This window comes from Oryctolagus cuniculus, chromosome 10 (assembly GCF_964237555.1).
Source record: "Oryctolagus cuniculus chromosome 10, mOryCun1.1, whole genome shotgun sequence".
Classification (NCBI taxonomy): domain Eukaryota; kingdom Metazoa; phylum Chordata; class Mammalia; order Lagomorpha; family Leporidae; genus Oryctolagus; species Oryctolagus cuniculus.
The window spans coordinates 41,486,406-41,512,807 of NC_091441.1; the positions used below are offsets into that span (position 1 = coordinate 41,486,406).

Sequence of the window (26,402 nt, forward strand, 5' to 3'; positions counted from 1 at the left end):
AGTGTGCCCTCCACAAGGCTCGTCCCTAGCTGGTTGTCTGCTAGGCAAAGGCCAGCAAGACAGCATCGCTTTCTAAGGAACCGTCAATCTATTTCATTCTCTTGTTATCCTCCGAGCACTTAACTCACCTGCCCACGGGAATGTGAAAACTTAAGATGGGAGCCTGAACAAAAGAAGGCAACTGTTACTTAGAGTGTATTCTGGGGGCGGAGAGGATGCACACTTGCACAGATCCTCCAGGGGGAGAACTCAGGAAGAGGCCCTGTGGAAAGTGGAGAGGAGGAACCGGAGGGCCCAGGGGCAGGTGCAGAAGTGAGGGAAGAAGAAAGCCCCCAATGGCTGGGGCTGGGCCAGGCCAATGCCAGCAGCCAGGAACCCAATCCAGGTCTCCCATGCGGCTGGTAGGAACCAAATGATTCGATCCATCACTGATGCCTGTTAGGGTCTGCGTTGGCAGGAGTCTGGAGCCAGGAGACGAGCCAGGGACAGTGTGGAACATAGGCCTCTAACCCGCTGGGCTACATGTGCCCTCTAGGAAGAGGGATTTGAGTCTAACAAACCTGGGGGCAAGGCCCAGCTCAGGCAGGGACGAGCTCCGCACAGCCGGCTAACCTCCCCGAGTCCTGCTTTTGTCCCGAGTCAAAAGGAAATGCCTAGAAATTTCTCAGAGGAGCAGTGTTGTGCTGTAATGAATGTCCTCACCTCAAACGCAGCACAGGATTTGATGGGGTAGAGGTAAATGTTGGTGACAACGTGAGTCCCAAGGTCCCCATCCGGGACAGGGGCAGCTCCTGAAGACGTCGTCGGCTGGGCTCCCACGGCCTCACACGGAGCTGGGCACAGGCCCACAGCGGCAGCGGCAAGGGCGGGGACAGCGCCTTCCCGAGGGGAGGGGCTGCTCGTGTCCTGGCCAGCAGCCCGGTCCTGGGCCGCACCCCTTCCCGAGGCATCCGCAGCAGGATGGGTGGTGTGGCCGGCCGCCGGGTGCAGCCAGGTGGCTCGGATGAACGTGAGAAAGGCCTGGGCGTCCTCCAGGGTGGACATGTACCCGAAGGAAATCCTCACGGAGCCTGTCGGCTGCCCGTCTATGAGGTCCACATTGTCTCCACAGACATGACCAGCCTAGAACACGGGAGAAGCAAATCAGCCAGCGTGACCCCCGCCTCACAGGCAAACCCCAAGCGGTTTTGCAAGACCCATGGTGTTGAGCTTCAAAATCAGAGTAGTTGCTAGTTAAGTAATGAAGTAACAATAGTGGTAATTAAGACAACAGTTAAAATTCTCCATCCCACATTGCAATACCTGGGTTCAGTACCTGCCACTGGCTCCTGACCTCAGCTTCCTGTTAATGCAGACAATGGAAGGGAGTGGTGATATCTCAGGTACTTGGGCTATCTCAAGTACTACCTATGGAGACCCAGATTGAGTTCCTAGCTCATGGCTTCAGCCCCAGCCCCAGCCCTAGCCTGGCCCTGGTCATCATGGACATTTGGGAAGTGAACTAGCAGATGGAAGCTCTCTCTCCACCCTCCTCTCTCCCTCAAGTAAGTAAATAAACAAACCAATAAGTAATAAACAGATAAAGTAAAGTAAAGTAAAATGATCCCGGAAGATGGCATTGCAACACTACCGTGTGTGTGAGAGAGGCACACTTCAGTCCTCCATGCTCAGGCACCTGCTGGGAGGGCCTCACCTTGCTGACCTCGAAATTGGAGCTGACACCAACCTCAAGGTGCCGTGGACGTTTTTAATGGAAATACTTCATGGACAGTGTTTGCCCAGAACTGGGTGCAGTGCTGACCCGTGCAGTGTTGAAAACACAGAGGAGTCAGCTTCATGGCTGCCCAGGGCTGAGGCAGGAGAAACACCGCTTGGCCACCCTCTGGCCGCCCTCGTCACTGAAAGGAGGTCCACAGCCCTGAGAGCTGCCCTGTGACAAGGAGAGGAAGACAAAGGAGCTGCCCCTGAGAACAGCCTGCCCAGGGCCACGTGAAGCCAAAGCCAGCCCAAGGGTCTCAGCCAGGAGTAAGGAGAAAAGGCAGCCGGATGTCGGTCTCCCAGCCTAGCTGCCTGGCGCTTATCACTGGTCAGCCCGGTCCATTAGGCTGCCCTGGACACCTCCCCACATCCAGGTCAGTCACCCCAAGACATGGAGCCGTGGCATTCCACAGGGTCGAACATTAGATCCAGAACTACCCTATGTGCTTGGAGCCTCTCTCCCCTTTTCCTTTGTGTGCTCGTTCTTTCTCTTTCTCTCTCTCTCTCTCTCTCTCTCTCTCAAGGAAACCCCAGCTCATAGGTGGTTAGGACCTAATATATACAACATGTGGTGGCAACCAAAATAAACTCAAGTTAGATACGATTCCCAAACAAGTCGGGGCTTTTTGCCTGTCAAATTACCCTTACGAAATAACTCAAAACAGGCTGCACCCCAGAGTGCAAACCCTCAGCCAGCCCAGAGAAGAGCTAGGGAGGGAGGGGATTCAGGGAGAGCCCACTGCACCCCCACGCCCGGCGGAAGCCGACTATGACTTCAAGGCGATACCCCAGGAGCAGGTGGACTAACATCCCTCTTAGCGCCCTCGCCACCATCCTATCCCTCTCCTCACAGGGAACAATGAGTGAGAATGCCCTGCCACAGAGATAACACCTTGCAGCACTTCCCAGTTTTGTTGGCCCCCTTTGACTTCGTACATCCACAGAGTGGGCTCTGAGAAATGAGCCTGCACCCCCACCCCACCAAGACACAGGACCAACCGCAAGCGCGGGCGGGGGTGCTGCCCTGGGTCTGGCTGGCCAGGTCTTGGGCCCCCGGACCAACCTGGTGATGCTTCTTGACCATCTCGTTGCTGATCTGCAGGTGCCTCTGGCAGGCGCCGGTGTTGCAGAAGCAGCCGGTGCGCAGGTGGATGTTATGGAGACAGGCCATTTTGTCCACCTGCGGATTAAATGTGACACGGAGCCAGGTTACAGATGTCTAGTTTACTCTGCCTTCTGGGGGTGAGGGCATAGGGAGAGAGGTTAAGATCAGCGTTTGGATCACAGAAGTAGGCTTAAGAAATGTGGAAATAGGGTCCGGCGCTGTGGTGTTGCAGGTAAAGCTTCTGCCTGCAGTGCCAGCATCCCATATGGGTGCCGGTTCGAGACCCAGCTGCTCTGCTTCCGATCCGGCTCTCTGCCATGGCCTGGGAAAGCAGCGGAAGATGGCCCGAGTGCTTGGACCCTTGCACCTGCATGGGAAACACGGAAGAAGCTCCTGGCTCCAGAATCAGTGCAGCTCCAGCCATTGCAGCCAGCTGGGGAGTGAACCAGCAGATGGAAGACCTCTCTCTCTCTCTGCCTCTACCTCTCTGTAACTCTGCCTTTCCACTAAATAAATAAATATTTAGAAGAAAGAATAGAAATGTGCAAATATCTGACTCAGACCAAATCTCAAGCTCAGAGCCAAAAAGTTTCCAGCCAAGTTCACAAGATGACACCTCAGTGGGGTTGCAGGGCTGGGACCCTCCCAGAGCAGGCCCCAGCCAGGCACTGTGCGGCAGCTTGGGGCCTGACAACCAGCTCACTCCTGGGCTCATGCTGGGTGCTCCCTGGGTGCTTTGCCTAACTTCGGGTTCAATTACCGAATCTCTACAGGTTCCCAAGGCTCTCGCCTGCCCTCTGGCGGCTCTGGGAGGTGATGCGAGGTCAATGGCACTCCGGGGATTGCCTGCTGGGCTCCTCCAGTTGGGAGCAAGGAATTTATTCCCCCAAGGGCCTTGGGGCAGGGAAAGTCCTCAGGCAGAACTCAGGGGGAGGAGTCACCTAACTGCATTCATCTTGCCGGTGGCCAGAGGCAGTGAGGAGTGACCACTGTCACCAGGCACTCAGCCTTGTCGAGACCACGCTGTTTTCACTTTGCCAGTCTCCCTTGGTCTGTCAAAGTAAGAAGCAACCAGACAAACTCTGATCCCTCACCACGGGCAGAAAGGAGACCTGAGTGACAGGCAGGAGGCCCCCAGCTCTGCAAGGTGAGACCTGGCAGCAGCCCTGGGTCCAGCCACCTCCATCACCAGCCAGAAGCCCCCATGGCACCCCCTCATCCCCGTATTCACTGCTCAAGTTGTCACTGCTGCTACCCCGTCACCCAACTTGGCACGGAGGAGACTTCCACCTGAAGGCTGGGGATGACTCAGCATCCCTGGGAGAATCACTCACTCACGGAGGTGTCTCGTCCCCAGGCTTGGGGTGGGGGTGGGGAGCTCCAAGTTTAGGTCTGAAAAACCACAGTTCCCTGGGCTTGGCCTCTCTTGGTGTCGTGGCTTGCTCACAGCGTGGCAGCCTTGGGTCCAAGACAGTGACCTAGGTGGTAACTCAGGGGTCCAAAAGCGAGTGACTGCCGAGAATGAAACCAACACAGCACCATCCCTTTTGCCCGCCACAACACCACCTCTATGGCATTCTGTGGGTTACCAGCAAGCCACAAGGCAGCCCGGCTTCAAGCAGGAGAGACAGCTGTCCAACCTTCCAGGAAAGGACTCTCCGTGTCGGGAGACCGAGGAGCGTGTGACTGCGAGACACTGTCGCAGCCTCACTTAATTTGCCCTGATTTCCCATTTGGGACTTGGTCTCCTCCGGCCCCCAGCTACCCAGGCCCAGCCAAGGAAGGGAGCCTCTGTGCTTCATGGGCATGTATTGGGCACTTAACAAACATTTTTATGTGTATTTTCTCCTGGTCCCAAGCTAAGGTAGACACTTAACCTGCTAACAATACGGTGAGTGGCACGCGCCAGCGTGGTCATCGCCACTTCACCGAGTTTTAGAGAGCCTACGTTAACTTGCCCACACCCGTGAGCCAGCAAGGGGCGGTGAGAGCCTGAGCCGGCTCTCCTACTGCGCCCCCGGTGCACAGCGACTTCCAGGAGCAGCGAGGGAAAAACTAGGAGGCCCAGGTTTCAGAAACAAGCACCCAAGATCTCAGAGAGGGCTAACTGCTCTTACACACCCCCTGAAAACGAGACAGCCAGACCCACTGCCACACGGGCTGATCTTCCCAAAGGCCACTGTCACCTCCATGAGACTCCCGGGAATTCCCTCGCCGCAGGGAAACCATAGCTGGACATCGCTGGACCTGCACAGCCAACCACGCCCCAGCCACAGAGCCTGCTCACGGGGTGAGCTCCCTCTGCCCCCGGCCTCCAGGAATGAGAGTCCCCAACAGCCAGACAGGAGCCTGCTCCCCGCGAGTCCTCCTCTTTGGGGCTTCTCCCCACTGCCCACCCCAGCACACTTCATGGTCATCTACTGCTCTCCCCACCCATCAGTGAATACAAACGTGCTTTAGAGTCATGAATGAAAATTATATATGGAGAAAAAGCTAAAGACTCCACCAAAACGCTATTAGAATTGGTAAGCAAATTCAGTAAAGTTGCAGGACACAAAGTCAATGCATAAAAATCAGTAGCATTTTTAGATATTAAAAACAGACTTGCTAGGGGTCGGCAGTGTGAGGTAGTTGGTTAAGCCTCCAACTGAGATGCCAGCATCCTATATGGGTGCCAGTTTGTGTCCCGGCTGTTCCTCTTCCAATCCAGCTCCCTGCTAATGGCCTGGAGAAGCAGTAGAGGATGGCCCAAGTGTTTAGGACCCTGCACCTGCATGGGAGACTTGGAAGAAGCTCCTGACTCCTGGCTTCAGATCAGCCCAGCTCTGGTCATTGCGACCATTTGGGGAGTGAACCAGCAGATGCAAGACCTCTCTTTGTCTCTCCCTCTCTCTATCTGTAACCCCACTTCTCAAATAAATAAAGAAATCTTTAAAAAAAAAAAAAGCATAAAGCTATTCGGGAGAGATGGGGGTAAAGGGGTGGTGAGAGTGGGGGGGAAGTGGGAGAGAAGATCCCTTGGAAACGGAGCGTGTTTGAGAAATCCAGGATTTAACAAGGGCAGAGGGCACCATCTCCGCCTGTGAGGACGTGACGATGGGTTCCGCTCCTCACCGGACTGCTCTGGGAAGGGCCGCGGGCTCCCGAGCCACTCTGGCGACCACGGGCGACCACGCCTGGGTGCTCAGAGCAGCTCTGGGTGTTTCAAGGGAACAGGAACGGGCCAGCTTAGCCAGCTGCGGCGAGGTTCCAAGCAGTTCCGACCTGCAGCCCGCGGCGTGCCCGGTTTTGTTACCGGGAAATACCGCCAGAGGATGGAGCCGCAGAACCCATTTTAACCAACCCACTAGGTCCTTTGAGCTCAGAATACGCACAAACGAAGCCAGAAATAAGGGCTTCTGTGATAGCACGTTCATCGTGGCTATTTCTCATTTAAAAAGAGCTCCGAGTTCCAAACATCAGGCAGAGAAGCGGTGGCGACAGGCTCTCGTCTTGCGGGACATCGCAAAACGGTCTGGTTATCCACGGGGCCGCCAAGCGGCCCCTGAAAGGACCTCAGCGATAGAAGCGGACAGGAAATGCCCTCAGCTGCGGGCTCTACCTCGCTGCCCTTCTGCGTGCTGTTTCAGGGCACCCTCCCTCGCGGGCAAGCTGCCACCTGTCCACTTCTGCTGCTGTCAGAACCATCAGCCTCTCTCTCACCTGAAATCGGCTACTCCTGGCTGAATAAAGAGGGCGGAAAAAAATATGAGGGCACTGCAAAAAGTTCACGGGAAAGGAACTAAAAGGTAAGTTTATTGTGGTGCAGAGAACTTGGGAGTCTGAGTAGGGTGTTTAGCCTAGCCGTTTAGCTGCCTGTTTCCCGCACGGGAGTACCTGGGTTCAATTCCCGGCTCTGGCTCCTGACTCAGCTTTCCGGAAAAGCAGACCCTGGGAGGCAGAAATGAACTCAACTAATTAGATTCCTGCTGTCCACAAGGGAGCCCAAGACGGCAGTCCCAGATCTGGCCTCAGCCTGGCCCAGCCCTGGCCTTTGGGGGGCACTTGGGGGAGAAAAGAGTGGATGGCGCGCTCTCTCTCTCTCTCTCTCCTTTTCAATCTTGAAAAAAAAAATTGAAATCCATCCATACATGGGGTCTTGAAAAAGTTCATGGAAAATGTATATTATGAATAAATAGTACATTGATTTCAAAATTCTAAAAGAAATTTATCTCTTCAAATTTTTATTCCTTTTTATTTGAAGGACAGAGAGAAAAAGACAGAAACAGAGGCAGAGACAGAGAGACCCACCCTTGTCACCTACTGCCTCCCAGGGTAGGCATTATCAGGAGGCTGAAGCCAGAAGCAAAGCAGGACTTGAACCCCGGCACATGGGATGCACAGGTGCCAAGCAGCATTGCAACTGCTGCTCCAAATGCCCACACCAAAACTTAACCTGCAAATCCATTCCTCCGTCAACTTCTTAAAGTCCCCTCCTACTAATCGCAGTGCCAGGACTGCGTGTCAATGAGGGACAAAGAGCTGTAGGAAGGCCAGGGGCCTCCCCAGGGTGCCAGGGCAAGAGGCAGAGAAAGCCCACCTGGGAGTAACCAATGACATCCCCGTTGTCATCCAGCACGTTGAAGTTGATGATTGGACCCTGAACCTCAGGGCTGCTGAACTCCGTGTCGCTGTAAATCCGCACCACGGGGGCCCCGTTGGGGTACCGGAGAGAGGACAGGGCAGTGTAGGTGTATCGGGCCAGCGAGAAGGTGTGCTGCTGTATGTTCTCCATGCCGCCTAGGAATGCAAAGAGAATCAGGAGTGCTATGCAAAACGCACCCACTTTTATGAAAACAAGCTTGAGGGGCTGGCATTTGTCCTACCCGAGTGCCTGGGCTGGATACCCAGCTCCGGGTCCTGTTCAACTCCCAGTGCAGACCCCGGGAGGCAGTGATGCTGGCTCAATGTAACAGTTCCCAGGCCCCAGTTTCAGCCCCAACCTTTGCAGGATTTGGGTGGAGAACCAGCAAACTAGAGTGCTTGCGCTCTCTCTCGCTCTCAAATAAATATGATTTTTTAACTCAACAGGAAAAAAAAAGTGAGCTTCTTACAGCTTCACACCTGGACACCATGTTAATGTTTTACATATTTGTAAATACTGCACGGTGCCACCCTGACAACAAATGTTTAGGCCTCTGGAACTCAACGCCAGCTTACTGTTACTGATTCTGTGGAATCTTTTCATAGAAATTCTTGTTGACCTCTTTTTCTTTTATAATGCTACTCTAAGGCACATAATTTATATCCTTTGATCACAGGTAGCAAAACATATAAATCAGGTGTGGCTGTTGCGACACAGCAGGCTAGGGCACTGCTTAGAATGCCAGCGGTCCACATCATGGTGCCTGGTTCAAGTCCAGGCTACGCTGTGCTGCCCACTCAGCTTCTTGCTAATGTGCCTGGGAAGCAGCAGCTGATGGCCCAAATACTTGGGTCCCTGCCACCCACATGGAGGACCCAGATAAAATTCCTGACTCTTGGCTTCTGCCTGGCCCAGCCCCAACCATTGAGGTCATTTGGGGATGAAACCAGCAGATGGAAGATTCTCTCTCCCTGTTTCTCTCTCTCTCTTTTTCTCTCCTTCTCTCTCTGTATCTCTGCCTTTCAAGTTCAAATTTAAAAAATCTTAAAAATACGTAATTTTTTTCTTTAAACATACCATTGTTTGCTATTTATTTTAATTAACATTTAAATTATTTTTATACCATGCAAAGCAATTAAGGATACATGGTTCCACATGGCTGAACCTTGAGAACATCATGCCAAATGAAATAAGCCAGACACAAGGAGACAAACATTGCTGTCTTGTAGGAGGTGTGTGTGACGGGCAGATTCCTAGAGACAGAAAGGAGAAAGAGGTCCCTGGGACCTGGGGGAGGACGGGCTGAGGAGCTGTTGTTTAACAGGTGGAGCTGCAGAGGATGGAGATGATCTGGAGGTGGAGCCTGGAGGATGCTCAACAGGGTGAATGTTGCTGAGTTGCACTTTAAACCAATAAAGTTCAGGAGCCGGCACTGTGGCATAGTGGGTAAAGCCACTGCTTGCAGTGCTGGGAGCCATATGGGAGCCTGTCAGAGTCCCAGCTGCCCCACTCCCAGTTCAGCTCTCTGCTGTGGCCTGGGAAAGCAGTAGAAAATGGCCCAAGTCCTTGGGTCCCTGCACCCTCATGGGAAACCTGGAAGAAGCTCCTGGCTTCAGATGGACCTGGCTCTGGCTGTTGTGGCCATTTGATGAGTGAACCAGAGGATAGAACATTCTCTCTCTCTCTTTCTCCCTCCCTCCCTCTCCCTCTCCCTCTGCCTCTCTGTAACTCTACCTTTCAATTAAGCAAATAAATCTTTTTAAAAAACTGATAAAATTTATCTTATGTATATTCATTTTGTTAAAATATTTATTTATTTATTTGAAAGAGTTACACAGAAAGAGGAGAGACAGAAAGTGGGGGGGGGGGTGGTCCTTCCATCGCTGGTTCACTCTCTAAATGGCTGCAAAGGCTGGAGCTGCGCCGATCTGAAGCCAGGAGCCAGGAGCTTCTTCTGGGTCTCCCACATAGGTGCAAGGGCCCAGGCACTTGGGCCTTCTTCTGTTGTTTTCCCAAGCCATAGCAGAGAGCTGGATCAGAAGTGGAGCAGCCGGGACTCGAACCGGCGCCCATATGGGATGCCGGCTCTACAGGCAGCGGCCTTACCCGCTGCGCCACAACGCTGGCCCCTCTTATATATATTCTTCAAAAAATGCAGTTAGGTAGGAAAAATCAACATTGGCCAAATTGTGGCCGAATGATTAACCTTTGCTTTCCCAGGTCCCCAGACCCCGTGGCCTGCAGTCTTGGTGCCCTGTTCAGATGTCTCCTCACAAAACGCTCACTTTCCAGTGCCCGTCTTTACCAGTTCCTGCCTTTGTCAGGGTGACGCCCACCCACCTCCCTGCATTCCCATCAGTGCAAACCCTCTCTTCCCCCAACACTGTCTGCCCCTGGTTGTCGGGTGAAGGCTGGGACCCACAAGGCTCCCGTTACTGGGACCCTGTCTGGGCGCAGTGCCATCCCTGTAGGACAAGGACAGGCAGCACCACTCACTCCAGAAACCCAGCCTCTGGTAGGAGCACCCAGGAGCTCAGCACTTCGGGTGAAGCGTGGCTCCCCAGCCAGAGGCGCTTCCGGGGCTGTTCTCTGAGGGGGAAGTGGCATCTCTCTGCGTGCCCTCCCTGACCTTGCACCCTGGTCGCCTCGCAGGACAGAAGACAAGCATCGTGCAGTGCTGTCGGGGGAGACAGTGGTTTGGAGCTCAGGGTCAGGCTCTGGTCTGACCTGGGTGTGAATCCTTGCCTCAGGGTCTGGAACCGTTGCTGGCTCAGAGGCCGGTGCCGGCACCCCCACTTCTGCGGAGCTGGGAATCTCCTGATCGGGATGGCGCCCACCATCTCTCGACTGAGAACACAAACACCGGGGCTGGCGCCATGGCTCACTTGGTTAATCCTCTGCTTGCGGCGCCAGCATCCCATATGGGCACCGGGTTCTAGTCCCGGCTGCTCCTCTTCCAGTTCAGCTCTCTGCTGTGGCCCGGGGAGGGCAGTGGAGGATGGCCCAAGTGTTTTGGCGCCTGCACCCACATGGGAGACCTGGAGGAGGCACCTGGCTCCTGATCAGTGCTGGCCGTGATGGCCATTTGGGGAATGAACCAATGGAAGGAAGACCTTTCTCTCTCTCTCTCTCTCTCTCTCTCTCTCTCTCTCTCTCACTGTCTATAACTCTACCTGTCAAATAAATTAAAAAAAACGAACGCAAACACCAATCCTGCTTTCTGCCTCACTGCCTGGCCCGCACTCAGGGTCCGGCGCTGGCGCCTCGCCTTCCCACAGCACCCCCTTCCTCAGAACCCTGCCAGGACTCCATCAGAGACACAGGCAACAAGAGCGAACTCGCCCTTCCTTTAGTGCAGGTTAACCTTGTGATTAAGTCAAGTCAAAGGAGATCATTGTAAAAAGTCAAAGAAAAATAAGAAAAGAAGGGGGGGGGAGGGAAAGTAGGCTGCTCTTAACACTGCATACATGAAATACATGAAACTTTTTCCCTTTATATACACTTTTAAAAAGTAAAAAAAAAAAAAAATAGGGGCCTACACTGTGGCATAGTGGGCTAAGCCTCTGCCTGCAGCACCAGCATCCATATGGGTACCGGTTCGAGTCCTGACTGCTCCACTTCCGATCCAGCTCCCTGCTATGGCCTGGGAAAGCAGTGGAGGATGACCCAAGTGCTTGGGCCCCTGCACCCACATGGGAGATCCCGAGGAAGTTCCCGGCTCCTGGCTTCAGATCGGCTCAGCTCAGTCGTTGCAGCCATTTGGGGAGTGAACCAGGAGATGGAAGACCTCTCTCTCTCTCTCTCTCTCTCTCTCTCTTTCTCTCTGTAACTCTGCCATTCAAATAAATAAATCTTTGTTAAAAAGTAAAAAAATAAATAAAGAGCCAATTCTGCATGGACAAAACGTGCCTGAAGGGGCAGGCATTTGGCAGAGCAGGAGAAGCCAGCACCCACCCTGCAGTGCCTCAGGTTGAGTCCGGGCTCCTCCGCTTCAGACCCAGCCTCCCGCTAGTGCACACCCTGGGAGGGAAGGGACCAGAGACAGATTGAGCTCTGGGACCTGGCTGTGGCCTGGCTGCTGTGGGTATTTGGGAGTGAGCCAGCAGATGGGAGGTACCTGCTTCTGTCTGTCTTTCAAATAAATCAATGAAGACTCAGAGAAATGGTGTCCACTGACCTGTGAGGCGCTCCAGGGTGTCGAAGCCATGTTTTACGGCAATCACGTCAAGAAAGGAGATGGTGCCGTCTTCAAACCTGCGACCACGAGGGAGGAGGGGAGCAAGGTCAAGCTGTGGCCAGCACAGTCCCCGTGTGTTTTGTGGTCTGGAATGAGGTTGTCACTTCAGGCTTAGTGGGATCTGCCAATAGCTTCCCTCTGCTGCCTCAACACACTGCCATCCCCACAGGAGAGGGCGCTGAGCATACCAGACCCGCTGGCTGCCCCTGGCTTTGGCCCCGTCTGCAGCTCCAAACGTCCTCGCGCAGCAGTGGTCACGAGGGACCCTGAGGCACAGCCCCCGTTTGGGGAAGCTGAGGAGACAAGAGATGCTCCACTGTCCCCTGGAGAACATTGAACTGCACAAAACCTCAGGGGCTACAAGCTCCTGAAATACTTCCCTCTGGCCACCAGAGGGCAGCACGGACAGGGCGTCAATTCAGGGCTCTAGGCTGTGCGCTCTGAAGTTCTTGACAAGTCTATGGCTACAAGGCCTGTGCAGGCTTGGGCTCAAATCGCGCGACTCTCTTGGGTACAACAGATGCGCACCTTCCTGGTGATCCAAGCATTTGTTATGTCTGCATTTCACAATTACTCATTTAGTTCAGAATGTTCACCAAGCCTGGACTGTCCACCTACTGGGTGCCAGGCACCGTTCTGGCCGCTAAAGCTACAGTAGGGAGGCAAAAATCCCTGCCCTCATTATGCTCAGCCTGTGGAACTAACTCAAAACCCAACACACATACAGAGAAGCCCAGGAAGCCCCGAGCCAGGCGGTGAGAAGCGCCGTGAGGAGGCGGGAGCAGGAAGGGGCAGGCGGCAGGGTAAGTCCTCCTGGGGAGGATCCTTCGAGCCAACACTGTGTGGAAGTCAGAGAGCAAAGAAAGAGCGACTTCTGATTAAAAACTAACGGCCCCAGGTACAGCGGTAACAGAACTTCGCTGTTTCCAGGGTTTTTTTTTTTTTTTTTACCTGTTTTCATTTTTTTTTTTTTAAGTGCTAGCTGTCTCTGTAATTTTGTTCAGGTGACTGCAGAACCTGGAAAAGCTGTTGCTGCTATTGATACATAACACACTGCTATTACTGATCTTTTCTATAAATATACACATCTATATCATGGAGTTTTTGGAAACTTTAGCTGTGCTGTTAACTTTGAGAAAAGTATCCCTGTTTACCGTGTTGAGTCAGCACTGTACAGAAATTAACAGCTATATTGGCCAGAAACGTTAAATTTTCCCCCATTTGTACAGGAGTAACTCACCGTATTAAATATGTGGGTTTGATTACAGAACTAATAAAGTATTCTCTAAATACTTTTTAGGAAGGAAGGAAGGGAGGAAGGGAGGTAAGGAAGGGAGGGAGGGAGGGAGGGACTTTTTGAAAGAGCTAAGTTTCTGAGGGAAGCAGCACTCCCTGGAGCAGGAGCTGCCCGTCACCTAGCACATCCTGCACAGGGCAGGGGCAGCAGGAGGTCCGCGCGTGCTGGGCCTCAGCTGGCCAGGGGAACAGGGCGGCAGGTGGGGTCAGAGCAGCCGCAGTGGCAGGGACCCCACCCTGCACGAGCCACCAGTGTGTGCTGGTGAGCTCTGCGCAGAGGCTTAGCTCAGTGGGACCTGGGCTGGAACAGGGCCCCCTGGCTGCTGGGGGCAGAAAACGGGTGAGACAGGGAGACGTTTTCAGCAAGTGTGCAGCTGAAGGATGGTATCCAACGGCAACCTCGAGCGAGCGGCATCTTGCAGCGGAAACACCGTGGCTGTACTGAAATCCTGTGAATAGGATTCGCTCCACCTGTTACTGTCATTCCCTCGCAACACTGATGCTAACGAGCAGACGTTCAGAATTCATAATGAGTTAATTTTAATCACTAATAAATTAGCAATAATAGTATTAAGCAGCTAATTATCACTTAGTAATTCGTTGACTGGCCATTAATGAATTCACAGATAATCATTAAGTGATGCTGTTCGCTAGTAATAAAACATTGACCGCTAATAAATATTACTAATAGCTTACTCTTAGAAAAAGTGTTTTGTTTCTAAGTCTTATGTAAATATTTCATTGAGTTATGAAATGCAAGAGGCTACGGTCAGCGTAGAAGGTAAAGCCACCGCCTGACATGCCGGCATCCCATATGGGCACCGGTTCGAGTGCTGGCTGCTCCACTTCCAATCCAGCTCCCTGTAAATGGCCTGGAAAGCAGTGAAAGATAGTCTGAGTGTTTGGGCCCCTGCACCTGCGAGAGAGACCAGGAAGAAGCTCCTGCCTTCAGCCTGGCCCAGCCCTGACCCTTGCATCCATCTGGGGAGTGAGCCAGCAGATGGAAAATCTCTCTCTGTGGAACTCTTTCAGGTGAATCATTTTTAAAACTTTTTAAAAAATAAAAATAAAATGTAAGAGGCTAAGAGCATGGCCCAGGTATGTGTTCAATAAGCATTTGAGCTGGGTATTAGGTCACTTGGGTTCCAGTTACAAATTCACAAGAAAAACCGAGACTTAAAATGGTGAATACCCTCGTTCTGCCTTCTGGGAGTCCTGGCGTGGCACGTGGTGGAAAGCGATCCACCCAATTCAAAGGGAAGGGGTCTGGCCGGGCCCGGCTCACCCACGTCCTGGGCCCCACAACTGCCCCACTCCCCTTGGCCTGCAGATGCCCTAGTGGCCAAATCAAGTTTGGGGTGTCGTTTTCATCTGCCTTTAATTTCCATCACGTGCCTGTCATTCTGTCCGTGGGTGGCTTATCAGAGGGTCGATGACCACACTTGGGTGTGAAGAATTTTCCATCAGCACCACTGTTTCTGCATGCCCCAGCTATGGAGAAGTCCTAAATGAAACAGACACCGCACAGCCTCTCAGCACGAACTGGCAACACTCTGCCCTGCTGCTCCACCAGCACCAGCTCTGTGGGGATGGATCACCACAGCCGCCTGGCAGAGAGCCCAGGAGGTGCAGGGAGATCAAGCCGCCCGCCACCGTGGCTGGCATGCAGTGCCGCCAGAGTCCACTCTCCAGGAGGCGAGGCCAAAGGCTGGTGACAGCTGACTCCACTGCCAAGGCCATGGCCCTCCCTGCGGGCTCCTTGAGTCTGTGTAGGGTCTGTGGGATGGGACTCTTCTTCCGCCCCAGCAGGGGGATTAGTCCACTGACCCCAAAGCCATGGCATTCGTCCTCCATCCCAACCCTACGCCGTTAGTCCCCATCTGAACCCCATGGCACCCCGCTCTGTCATTCCCTGCAGAACCAGGGCCACTTCCACCCTCTCGCACGGTCAACCTTGTGGGCCCCAGCTGCCACCACCCGGGAGATTCCCCAACACAACCTCAGCACCTGCCCCTGCCATGAAGAAAGGGGCACAGAACAAGGCGCCTGGGCGGAGGCCTCTGGCCTATGTGGGCAAGTGGCGGACTGCCCTCACGCTTCCTGATGGCTCACAGAGCCTGCACCACCAAAGTCCCGCTCCTCAGGCGGCCTCTGTTTCAACTGGCTCTCCTTGCACACTCACTACCACGCCAAGTTGACTGTGGCCACTGGAGAACCAGCTCTCCTGCCAGTGCACACACACGCCTGTTCCTCAAGCTACCACGTTTAAAACCCCCCGATTCGGCAGTTGCCACCTTTGGCAGGACTGCAGGACAAAGGCCAAGTGGGCCACCCTCCTTACCACCTCTACCTGCAGGCCCTGGCTCTACAGCTCCTAGGGAGAAGCCCACGCACTGGGGGCAGAAGTCACCGACCCACCGCCCATGGCAGGCTCCAGCCTACCTCTGCGTCCTGGATCTGAGCCCAGTCACAAGTCTGTCCCTGCCAGCGACAGCCAACTCCCCTGCCCCCTGGGCCCAGATCCACCCCTTGCACAATCAACCAGTGGCACGCGCCAGGGCCCGGCCTCGCTGATCTTCATGGGCCACGGCACGCAACGAGATTACCTTTCTGCCACTGACGATCTGGGGACGTAGAAGTCTTCGCCCACAAGGTAGGCAGCGGCCGTGCCTCCTCCAAAGTAGGTTTTCCTCAGCAAGGGGGCCACACGGTTATGGACCAGCAGGGCACCCAGGCCTGTGGGGAACCCGAAGATCTTGTAGAAGGAGATGGGGACCAAGTCGGCCTGATGAGCTGACAGGTCCAGGGGCGACGTGCTCACGTAGGAGGCTGCATCCAGCAGGACGAACCACTTCCCGGGTGTGCTCACAGGGCTCCGGCGCCCAGCCTTGACCTCTGCTATCCAGGACAAGGGATAGCGAGTTCCGGAAAAGTTACTCTGAGCCGGGTAGCAAAAGAGATGTGGGAGCTGGCAGTCGGGGTCACAGGCTGCAGCGCCCCGTTTTTCTGCCAAGCGCAAATCTTCAGGCCTGACCGGGATGAACGTGACGCCCATGGCCATGATTGCCTTCCTCATGCCCACCACGGAGGTGTGGCTGTCGGTGAGGTAGCAGAAGTGGCTGCCGCTGCTCTCTGGGCCCTGGGACACCCAGGGAAAGGCCTCTGCCACCAGCTTGAGTGCCGCGGTGCAGCCGGCGGTGAAAATCACACTGTAGTCCTCGGGGCTGGCGTGGAAGTGGGCCAGGATCCTGCAGGAAGCACAGGGTCACCAACCACCAGGGCTTGCAGCACCGGGGCGAAACATCTACTAAATAGGACCCAGCGACTGGAACAGCTGGGAGAAAAGTCCAGAGAGGCTTTGCAACCACTGTGACGCAAGAGCAGAGGCAGAGGAAGTTGGGGGAAGAGATGACAGATGGGTTCAAACAGGCAAAATCACTTCACCTCCTAAAACCCGCCTCGACTGGAGATGACAGCAATCCATGATGACCTGAATCCTAGTTGAAAATGCCCGCTCTCTGGGGCTTGCTCTCCAGCCCCGCCACAACAAGCTTTACGTCATCTGTTGGCTTTAGACGCTTCTAACAGTGGCAACCCCAAGGTGGTGCTGGGCGTGGCAGTTAAGAGACCCGGATGCTTGAGTTGCATACCTGTCTCCGGCCCCCAGCTCCCGGCTCCAGCTTCCTGCTAGCGGAGACCCTGGGAGGCAGTGGTGATGGCTCAAGGGGTTGGGTCCATGCCACCCATGAGGGAGCCCTGGACTGTTTCCAGCCCCCAATTAAAGAAGTGAGCCACAGATGAGATCTCTCTCTCTCTCTCTCACACACACTTTTGCTCTCACTCTATATCTGCCTCTCAAATAAATAAATTTGAAGACATATATTTATTTAAGATTGGCAACCCCTACAGTAAAAATATGATTTTCAAATTTGAAATTATATTCATTCAAGTTAACTTTAGGTACCAGCTGAAGTTATTTGCCAGGAACCAATTATTATACATGGAAAGGTACAAAGAGCTGTTTAATGTGCCAAGAGCAGAAAGGGGGGGAAAAGAGATGAATAAAAAAAGAGGCCCTAATAAAGCCAGAGAAACCATTTTTTCTTCTTCTGAAAACACCACCCAGGACCTTGGTCACTCCTTATCACTCTGGCTCCGGCCTGGAGCCACACAGAACAACTCAGAGCCACCAGCCTGCACTTCCGGTCTGCCCCGCTCTGCACTCACCCCTCACTTGCATATCGGCTGATGCTGATGCCTCCTGTGATGCACACATTGCCTTTGAGTGGGATCCTGAGTGGGACCCAACTCCACCTTTGTGGGATGCAGTGGGTGGTAGCTGGGAAGTCTGTCCATCCAGGGGGCCCGCTCTAGCACGTACCCCGTCACTCACCTGTAGCGCACCTGCTCCACAGTGTCGTGGGTGAGCTTGCTGCTGGTGTTCTGACTGTGTGGATTACCTGGCAGGTTACAAAGACAAAGCCATCAGGTTACTATTTTAGTCTCTCTTCTTGCATCCCTTCAGCATCTCCTCCCTCAGATTCTCCAAAACTAAACCTAAAACTACTGTATGGTCCAGCAACCCCACTGCTAGGTATCTACCTGAAAGAAACAGACTCCAGATACAAGAGGCCACAGAGTAATGGCTGTTACCAGGAGAAGCTGGCAGAATCCCATGGAACCTGGTGCTTACCCTTGTTGCCACGAGCCCTGTATCACTAGGAACACCTGCCATCCCCTGTGGCCAGGCCGGCTGGCAGGCTCCCACCTTTCCCACGGTTTTATGACACTTGTAAAGGCTGGAGGAGGAGTGTTACAGGTCTGCAAATCACTGATCAAAATCAAGATAAAGGCCCTGGCCGGCACCTTCCCTCAAGACTGTTCCCCAGACCTAAATAGCTGCTGGCTTCTCACAGGCAAGAGTCAAATGCCTTAGTGCGCATCATCAGGGCTCCCTAGTGAGGGCCAAGGGCTTGGGCTCTGGACCCAAAGTGTCCGAAGACTCAGCCCCCAGCTCCAGCAGTTCCTAATTGCAGAGCCTCGGGTTAGTGACCGATGCTCCCTGGGCCCATTTCTTCCTCTGCAATGCAAGGCTGATAGCACAACCTACAGCTCCAGAGTTGTGAGGATGAAGACAGCACACATGGAAAGCGTGAAGAACAGCACCTGATGCACGCATGCTGAGGGCTCCGTGACTATTACCCATCACTATTTCCACCACCAACACTGCAACTGCTCCTGCTGCTATTACGTCCCAAAGCTATCTCCTGACCTTGCTGTGCTGTGACTAATGCTCTCAGTGATGGCCCATGTTCCCAGAATAAAGATCAAGCTCCAGGCCTGGCGCTGTGGCATAGTGGGCATAGCGGGTAAAGACGCCGCCTACAGTGCCGGCATCCCATATGGGCGCAGCTTCGAGTCCCGGGTGCTCCACTTCTGATCCAGCTCTCTGCTATGGTGTGGGAAAGCATTAGAAGATGGCTCAAGTCCTTGGGACCCTGCACCTGCATGGGAGACCTGGAAGAAGCTCCTGGCTCCTGACTTCAGATCGGCTCAGCACCAGCCATTGCAGCCTTCTGGGGAGTGAACCAGTGGATAGAAGACCTCTCTCTCTCTCTCTCTCTCTCTCTCTCTCTCTGTGTGTGTGTGTGTGTGTGTGTGTGTGTCTGCCTCTCTGTAACTCTTCCTTTCAAGTAAATAAATAAATCTTTTAAAAAAAAAAATCAAGCTCCAGGCAATGCCCTGAGCTAAGCTGTCAGAGCGCCTCTCTACTTCTGACCCAGCTCCCTGCTAATGCACTTGGGAAAGCAGTGGGAGAGCTTGAGCCCCTGCACTCATGTGGGAGACCCAGATAGACTTCTTGCTTCTAGCTCCTGGCTTGGTACTGACCCAGCCCCAGCTGTTTTGGCCATGTAGGGAGTGAATCAACTCTCCCTCTCTCTCTCCCTCCCTCTCCATCTCTCTCTGTCACTCTGCCTTTCAAATAAACAAAATCTTTTTTTTAATTATGATTGTTTAAAAGAGTTTAGTGATGGGCATCGGGGCTCACTAGGCTAATCCTCCGCCTTGCGGCGCCGGCACACCAGGTTCTAGTCCCGATCGGGGCGCCGGATTCTGTCCCAGTTGCCCCTCTGCCAGGCCAGCTCTCTGCTGTGACCAGGGAGTGCAGTGGAGGATGGCCCAAGTGCTTGGGCCCTGCACCTCATGGGAGACCAGGAGAAGCACCTGGCTCCTGCCTTCGGATCGGCACGGTGCGCCAGCCGCAGCACGCCAGCTGTGGCGGCCATTGGAGGGTGAACCAACGGCAAAGGAAGACCTTTCTCTCTGTCTCTCTCTCACTATCCACTCTGCCTGTCAAAATAAAATAAAAATAAAAATAAAAGAGTTTACTTATTCATTTGGAAGGCAGAGCAACAGAGAGAGAGAGAGAGAGAGAGAGAGAGAGAGAGGTCTTCTAACGGTTCATTTCCCAGATGACTGCAAAGGTCAGGACTGAGCCAGGAGAAAGCCAGGAGCCAGGAGCTTCTTCCAGTTCTCCCAAGCAGATGCAGGGGCCCAAGGACTTGGGGCATCTTCCACTGCTTTCTCAGGCCATAGCAGAGAGCTGGATTGGAAGTGGAGCAGCAGGGACTCAAACTGGAGCCCATTTGGGATGCCAGCACTGCAGACGGTGGCTTCAACTGCTGAGCCCCAATAAATAAGTAGTTTAAAAGATGATACGCCCTCTTTGCCAACCCCACTGTCACTCTGCAGATGAGGACATTCATGTCTTCATGGCACCGGGATCCATTTTGTTCAAAGCCCTTAACAGTTGGTAATGACATTGATTTGAAGATCACTTGATTAAAGTCTTGTCTTCCAATACTAGACCACAGCCTCCACAAAGAAGGGGACCGTCCTCATGTTGTTCTCATTGTGGTACAGTGTTCCCCACCCCACAGAGGCTCAGTAAACATCCGTGGAGGGGCTGGTGTTGTGCCACAGTGGCTTAAGCAGCTGCCTGCGATGCCTGCATACCATATTGGAGCGCTAGCTCAAGACACAGCTGCTCTGCTTCTGATCCAGTTCCCTGCCAGTGCTTCTGGTACTTGGGCCCCTGCCCACCATGTGGGAGACCCAGACAGATTTCCTGGCTCCTGGATTTGGCCTGGGCCAAATAGCCATGGCTATTATGGACATTTAGGGGGTCACACATGAATGGAAAGTTTCTCTTCTCTCTTTCAAATAAATACATCTTTTGACAAATTTATGGCAGAGGGGGCCAGTGCTTTGGCATAGTAGGTTAAGCCTCTGCCTGCAGCAACAGCATCCCATATGAGTGCCTGTTCAAGTCCCGGCTGCTCCCTGCTAATGGCCTGGGAAAGCAGGGGAAGATGGCCCATGTGCTTGGACCCCTGCACCCACGTGGGAGACGCAGAAGGAGTTCCTGGCTCCTGGCTTCACATTGGTCCAGCTCTAGCTGTTGAGGCCATTTGGGGAGTGAACCAGTGGATGGAAGACCTCTCTGTCTGTCTGTCTCACTTTCTGTCTGCAACTCTGCTTCTCAAATAAATAAATCTTTTTTAAAAAGGGGGAAAAATGTATGGGATAAGTGAATGAATGGACATTATTCCTGCCTGCGCACCCTCTGCATGGTACAGGGTCACTCGCTGCCACCAAACACAGCACCTTAGACCAGCTGTACCCTTCCTGACATGGATCCCTTCTTCTGGAAGCACCTGTGCCCTTCTTCTGGAAGCACCTGTGCACTCCTGAACCAGCAGCCCCTGAGCACACACATACGACACAGATGACCCAGGGGGCTTGTCTGAGCCCTGTCTGCGGGGCGCTCATGCAGCCGTGTCAGCTGCACGGAGCTGAGAGCAGCGTGGGTGTTTCCTTTACCATAAACGTTGTCCATGAGATCCTTAGTGAAGTTTGCGAGCTGGCTCTGGGCAAACAGGGTGGCTCCCGCATGGTCGAGGTAGACAGTTCCTGGAAAAAAGCACAGGACACAGCCGCGGGTTGCTTCTCCAGGTTCTCCAGCCTTTGTGCCTAAACCTCACTTGTGCAAGCCTGACCTGCACCCATTCAATGCACTTAGACACCGAGTACCCTGAGCCTCTTTGATGTGTGCTTCTAATCCACGTGTGGGCGTGAGCAGTGGAAGAGCCCACGGCGAATGCTGAAAGCCCTTCATGCCTTCAGAGTGTTCCTGAAGAACCAGCCTCTCAGCTCGCTTAGGGAGCTGGGGCAGCCTCCCACACAGCGTGACTCACCCTGTTCTGGAGCTCCCATGGGACATCCCTGATGGGAGAGCCCTGATCCTGTCTCCCCACACGGCTTGCCAGAGCCAGGACTCTCAGAGAACAAGAAAACCAGCTTCCTGTCCCTCTTCTAAAGAGAGAGGTGCAAATTTACACGAGTGAGATACGGTGGTTTACCGCTCAGCTCGGCGGAGAGCGCAAGGCTGGAGACCTCACCATGAAGGCAAGGGTGTGGAGAGGGCTGGGAGCATTTCAGTCTTTTGCCATTAAGTATGATGTTACCTGTGGGCTTTGACATAGATAGCTTTTATCAGGTTGATTAAATTTCCTTTTTTTTTTTTTTTTTTTTTTTTGACAGGCAGAGTGGACAGTGAGAGAGAGAGAGAGAGAAAGGTCTTCCTTTTGCCGTTGGTTCACCCTCCAATGGCCGCCACGGCCGGCGCGCTGCGGCCAGCGCACTGCGCTGATCCGATGGCAGGAGCCAGGTACTTATCCTGGTCTCCCATGGGGTGCAGGGCCCAAGGACTTGGGCCATCCTCCACTGCACTCCCAGGCCACAGCAGAGAGCTGGCCTGGAAGAGGGGCAACTGGGACAGAATCCGGCGCCCCAACCGGGACTAGAACCTGGTGTGCCGGTGCTGCAAGGCGGAGGATTAGCCTAGTGAACCGCAGCGCCGGCCATTTATTCTTACTTTATTGAGTACTTTTACATTCAAGAACTATTTAACACTTACATACCAGGCACTGTTTAAAGTGCTGAGGACACGGCCGGCGCCGCGGCTCACTAGGCTAATCCTCCGCCTAGCGGCGCCGGCACACCGGGTTCTAGTCCCGGTCGGGGCGCCGGATTCTGTCCCGGTTGCCCCTCTTCCAGGCCAGCTCTCTGCTATGGCCAGGGAGTGCAGTGGAGGATGGCCCAGGTGCTTGGGCCCTGCACCCCATGGGAGACCAGGAAAAGCACCTGGCTCCTGGCTCCTGCCATCGGATCAGCGCGGTGCGCCGGCCGCAGCGCGCTGGCCGCGGCGGCCATTGGAGGGTGAACCAACGGCAAAGGAAGACCTTTCTCTCTGTCTCTCTCTCTCTCACTGTCCACTCTGCCTGTCAAAAAAAAAAATAAATAAAAATAAAAAAAAAAAAATAAAGTGCTGAGGACACAACAAAACAGAACTTAGCATAACAGTGGTAAATGGGGCTCCCGGGCCATTCCCCACCTCCCTTAGCACTTCTTGAATCTGGTGTCATTAAAATGTGTTATCTACTGGCTGGCTCAATAGGCTATTCCTCCACCTAGTGGCACCGGCACACCAGGTTCTAGTCCCGGTTGGGGCGCCGGATTCTGTCCCGGTTGCCCCTCTTCCAGGCCAGCTCTCTGCTGTGGCCCAGGAAGGCAGTGGAGGATGGTCCAAGTGCTTGGGCCCTGCACTCCATGGGAGACCAGAAGAAGCACCTGGCTCCTGCCTTCGGATCGGCACGGTGCGCCGGCCGCAGCGTGCCAGCCGTGGCAGCCATTGGAGGGTGAACCAACGGCAAAAGGAGGACCTTTCTCTCTGTCTCTCTCTCTCTCTCACTGTCCACTCTGCCTGTCAAAAAAATTTTTTAAAATGTATTATCTACTAAAAAAAAGGCTTTCAAATAAAATGTTCTATTTTACTGAAGATTCAGGAAAAAAAAGGAAACAAACCAAAAATAACAACAACAACAACAACAAAAAAAGGGTTTTGTTCGGCAAGACATCAAGAGCCTGCCGTGGTCAGGTGGAGCCACACTGCACAGCGAGACCAGAGAGGCTGCTGGGAAGCACCGTGTACTGTGAGTGCCCTCAGTCTTCTGCAGGGCCAGGGAACAGGCTGCTCTGGCCTTGGGTCCAATAGTCAATTCTGGAAAAAGAAGAGAGAGAGTGAAGGAGAGAGAGGAGGGAAGGGAAGGACGGAGGGAGAGAGAGAGAAAGAGAAAGCAACTGTGTTAGGTCAGCATTAGATCTCAGATCTGATCTGAGGTCAGGCAGTGAAGCCATCAGCAGTGCTGAATACCAATCAACCAGCCTGGATAGAGCCCTGGCTCTACCACTAACCATCTGGGACCCCTGGTCCTTCACCCGGGACGTGGGTTCAACAACCTGCTGGATGACAGCACCCAGTCCACTGCCCAGTACCCAGTCAACCTGCCACAGGCTTAGCTGTTATTAGAAGGTGGCCAACTAGCCGGCGCCGTGGCTCACTTGGCTAATCCTCCGGGTTCTAGTCCCAGTTGGGGTGCTGGTTCTGTCCTGGTTGCTCCTCTTCCAGTCCAGCTCTCTGCTGTGGCCTGGAAGTGCAGTGGAGAATGGCCCAAGTGCTTGGGTCCCTGCACCCACATGAGAGACCAGGAGAAGCACAAGGCTCCTGGCTTTGGATCAGCACAGTGCCGGCCGTGGCGGCCATTAGGGGAGTGAACCAATGGAAGGAAGACCTTTCTCTCTGTCTCTCTCACTGTCTATAACTCTCTCTCTCTCTCTCTCTCACTATCTAACTCTGCCTGTCAAAAAATGAAGAAGAAGAAGAAGGAGGAGGAGGAGGAGGAGGAGGAGGAGGAGGAGGAGAAAGAGAAGGAGAAGGAGAAGGAGAAGGAGAAGGAGAAGGAGAAGGAGAAGGAGAAGGAGAAGGAGAAGGAGAAGGAGAAGGAGAAGGCCAACTACCGCAAACCCAAGTGGCATTCAATCATCTTCCAGAAAGAAGACGCCATGGTCTCTTCCAGGCCGGGCCCCACCCGTTCTTGGTCCCACACAGGGTGAGTGGCCGGCAGTCGTCGCCCCAGGGCATCAGAAGCACCCTTTACTCACACAAGGAGATGCCCCACTGATCGATGAAGGCAAACACCTCGGCACCTGAAGGTTAAGCATTGAATTATCCAGGGCTACCACTGACTCAGACAGTTCTCTGATTGACAGGAAAACATCAGGGGAGGGGAAGGAGAGGAGGAGGCTCTTTGATTTGGGTTCAGTTGGGTTTGTTTGTCTTTCCCTGCCCTCTCTCTTGGGTTGTCTCTACAAAGAAAAAAAAAAAAGTGGACGTGTTCCAAGACGTCCAGCAGTAGGACGGGTGTCCGCTTGGTCCATCCTACTCAATTTCAATCATAGCCAGAGGAAACACTGGCAACGTGCATGAACCAAGGGGTACACACAGCACCGGCGAAAATTCAGCAGAGGTCACACGGCCCTGAGGCCAGCCTGGGATCCTGGTTGCGCATCGGAGAGAAAACCAGGCAGGGCCCAGAACACCACTGCTTTTCCAGGGTTAGTGTCACAGCGAGGTGCCAGCCCACCGCAGGTGCTGGAGAGGATTTAGGGGATTAAGGGGGTGTGGTGCTGAAATAATTACCCACTCCATGAGACAGCCTCTGGGATTTGCTTCAGAAGAATGGAGGGCCTCCCTCCCTCCCTCCCTCCCTCTGCACCTGTGAGTGTTCAAAGCCTCAGTCTCTATTTCTGTGCAGTGAGAAATTTCCCTAAGAAAAAGTTGAGAGAGAGAGTGGGAGCAAGCAAGCAAGGGGCTGTCTCCAGCGGGTCCCCCAGACAGGGAAGAGAGGGGACAGGGTAGAGAGGCCCACAGAAGCCCCCTGGCTCCCCCCTGACTGCCCAGACTTCACAGACAGGCAACACACAAGGAGGAGGCCACAGCTCTGGAAGCCCCCAAAAGGGAGAAAAGTGTTGCTATTCAAAGCAGGAGGCAGTGAGCTGAAATCAGCTATCGAGCTGCTGACACGTGGGTCACCCATCGGGGCTGTTCTGCCACGACCTGGGGAAAGCCACCCCTTGTTCGGCAGGACAGAGCACACATACTCCGATCCAGGTGCCCTGTGCTGCCCACTTCACCCCTCCCTGACCACCGGGCACTCAGGTTGGCGCTGGATGAAGCCGCCACCCAAGCTCTCTGGCACCCCTGCAGAGCTGCGGACCTGCGACAAAGAACTAAGGTCAGCCACGGCCGGATCCAGCTTGATTTCCAATTTCATCAGCCCGCTGCGCCTCGCCACTCCAAAGCGCTGTGCGATCCCGTGTCCGAGCTCCAGGCTCACCCGGTTCTTAAAGCTCGGCTTGCCCGGTTGAGCAATCTTCCAAGCGCGCCGCGAGCTTAGGGCTCCGATGCGTTGTTCTGACGCAGCAGGATGAGACTTGGGAAATAAAAGCAAGCAACGGGGGTTCTCCCAGCCTGCCGAGAGAGCCGCCACGGGAGGACCCTGCCTCGCCGACCGCGCCCGGCGCGCCGGCCGCCCCCACGCCGCTCCTGCCTACCGGCGGCCGCCCCCAGCACTCACAGCCACTGGACCTCAGGATTTTGCAACCTCGGCTCCGGGGGGATCTTTTAGTCGAGGGGATTAAGGGGCACGCGAGGGCGAGGAAACGTCCTGTTCGCGGACGGCAGGGGCAGCTGCAAGGGGCTAGGTGGGTATTGTCCCAGGGACAACAAATCCTACGGATGCGGGTGGGACCCCTCAAGGGCGCCGCGCACCCTGGGTGGACGCGGGGACACATCCCTCCTGGTCTTGCGACACAAAATGAGCCACAAGCGAGGTGGCGCTGCTTCCTCCTGGAGCGCAGCGCCGCCCACGTCGGTTCCCAAACCAGCGTGCCCCCCCGGCGCCCACCAGCCTGCCAGTCTCACCTGCCAGACGGCGGAACTCGCGCGCTCGCAGCTCGTGCAGGTTGCACTGACGGTAGCCTTGGGCGAACCCGGGCGCCAAGACCCGCAGCTCGGCCCCGGGCTCTGCCCCTACGCCGGCCATGGCCCAAGTCTGCCGCCGAACCGTCCGGGCCGACTCGGCCCCGGGAAGTGCGCGAGGCCGGCCCGCGGCGACTCCGCCCCGGCCGCGCCTCCCTGGCCGCCGGTGGCACCGGGTCCGCGGCCCAGGGGCGGCGCCTGGAGGGCGGGCCGGCTAGTCCGGAACGCGCTGCCTGTTGGAGTTTCACTGCCGTCCGGCCCTTGTCCCACCCGGGCGGGAGAAGGGAGCACCACTTTCTCTTGTCGCTCTGAGCAGGCCCGGTGGAGCCCACCAACATGCCCCAGACCCTCGGTCAGCGAAGTTTGGCTGTTGGGTTCCCCTTAGAGGGGGTGGAAGAAGCAACCGAGCGCTCATCCCGGCCCGGCCTCCTGGCAGTCC

The 26,402-nt window shown here is 54.5% G+C and overlaps 1 protein-coding gene across 1 annotated transcript in view; it reads right to left on the minus strand.

Annotated features, from left to right (window-relative positions):
- MOCOS (molybdenum cofactor sulfurase) overlaps positions 1-26,130 on the minus strand; it is a 50,202-nt gene extending 24,072 nt beyond the window's left edge. Inside the window, exons 1-8 of the mRNA XM_008261215.4 lie at positions 25,907-26,130; positions 20,905-20,994; positions 17,414-17,480; positions 15,627-16,268; positions 11,665-11,741; positions 7,443-7,642; positions 2,822-2,938; positions 703-1,122 (exon numbers count right to left, since the gene is read on the minus strand). Of these exons, the coding sequence (XP_008259437.2) occupies positions 703-1,122; positions 2,822-2,938; positions 7,443-7,642; positions 11,665-11,741; positions 15,627-16,268; positions 17,414-17,480; positions 20,905-20,994; positions 25,907-26,027 (1,734 nt within the window). The 5' untranslated portion in view covers positions 26,028-26,130. The remainder of the gene's footprint in view (positions 1-702; positions 1,123-2,821; positions 2,939-7,442; positions 7,643-11,664; positions 11,742-15,626; positions 16,269-17,413; positions 17,481-20,904; positions 20,995-25,906) is intronic.
- Positions 26,131-26,402: the final 272 nt, after the last annotated feature.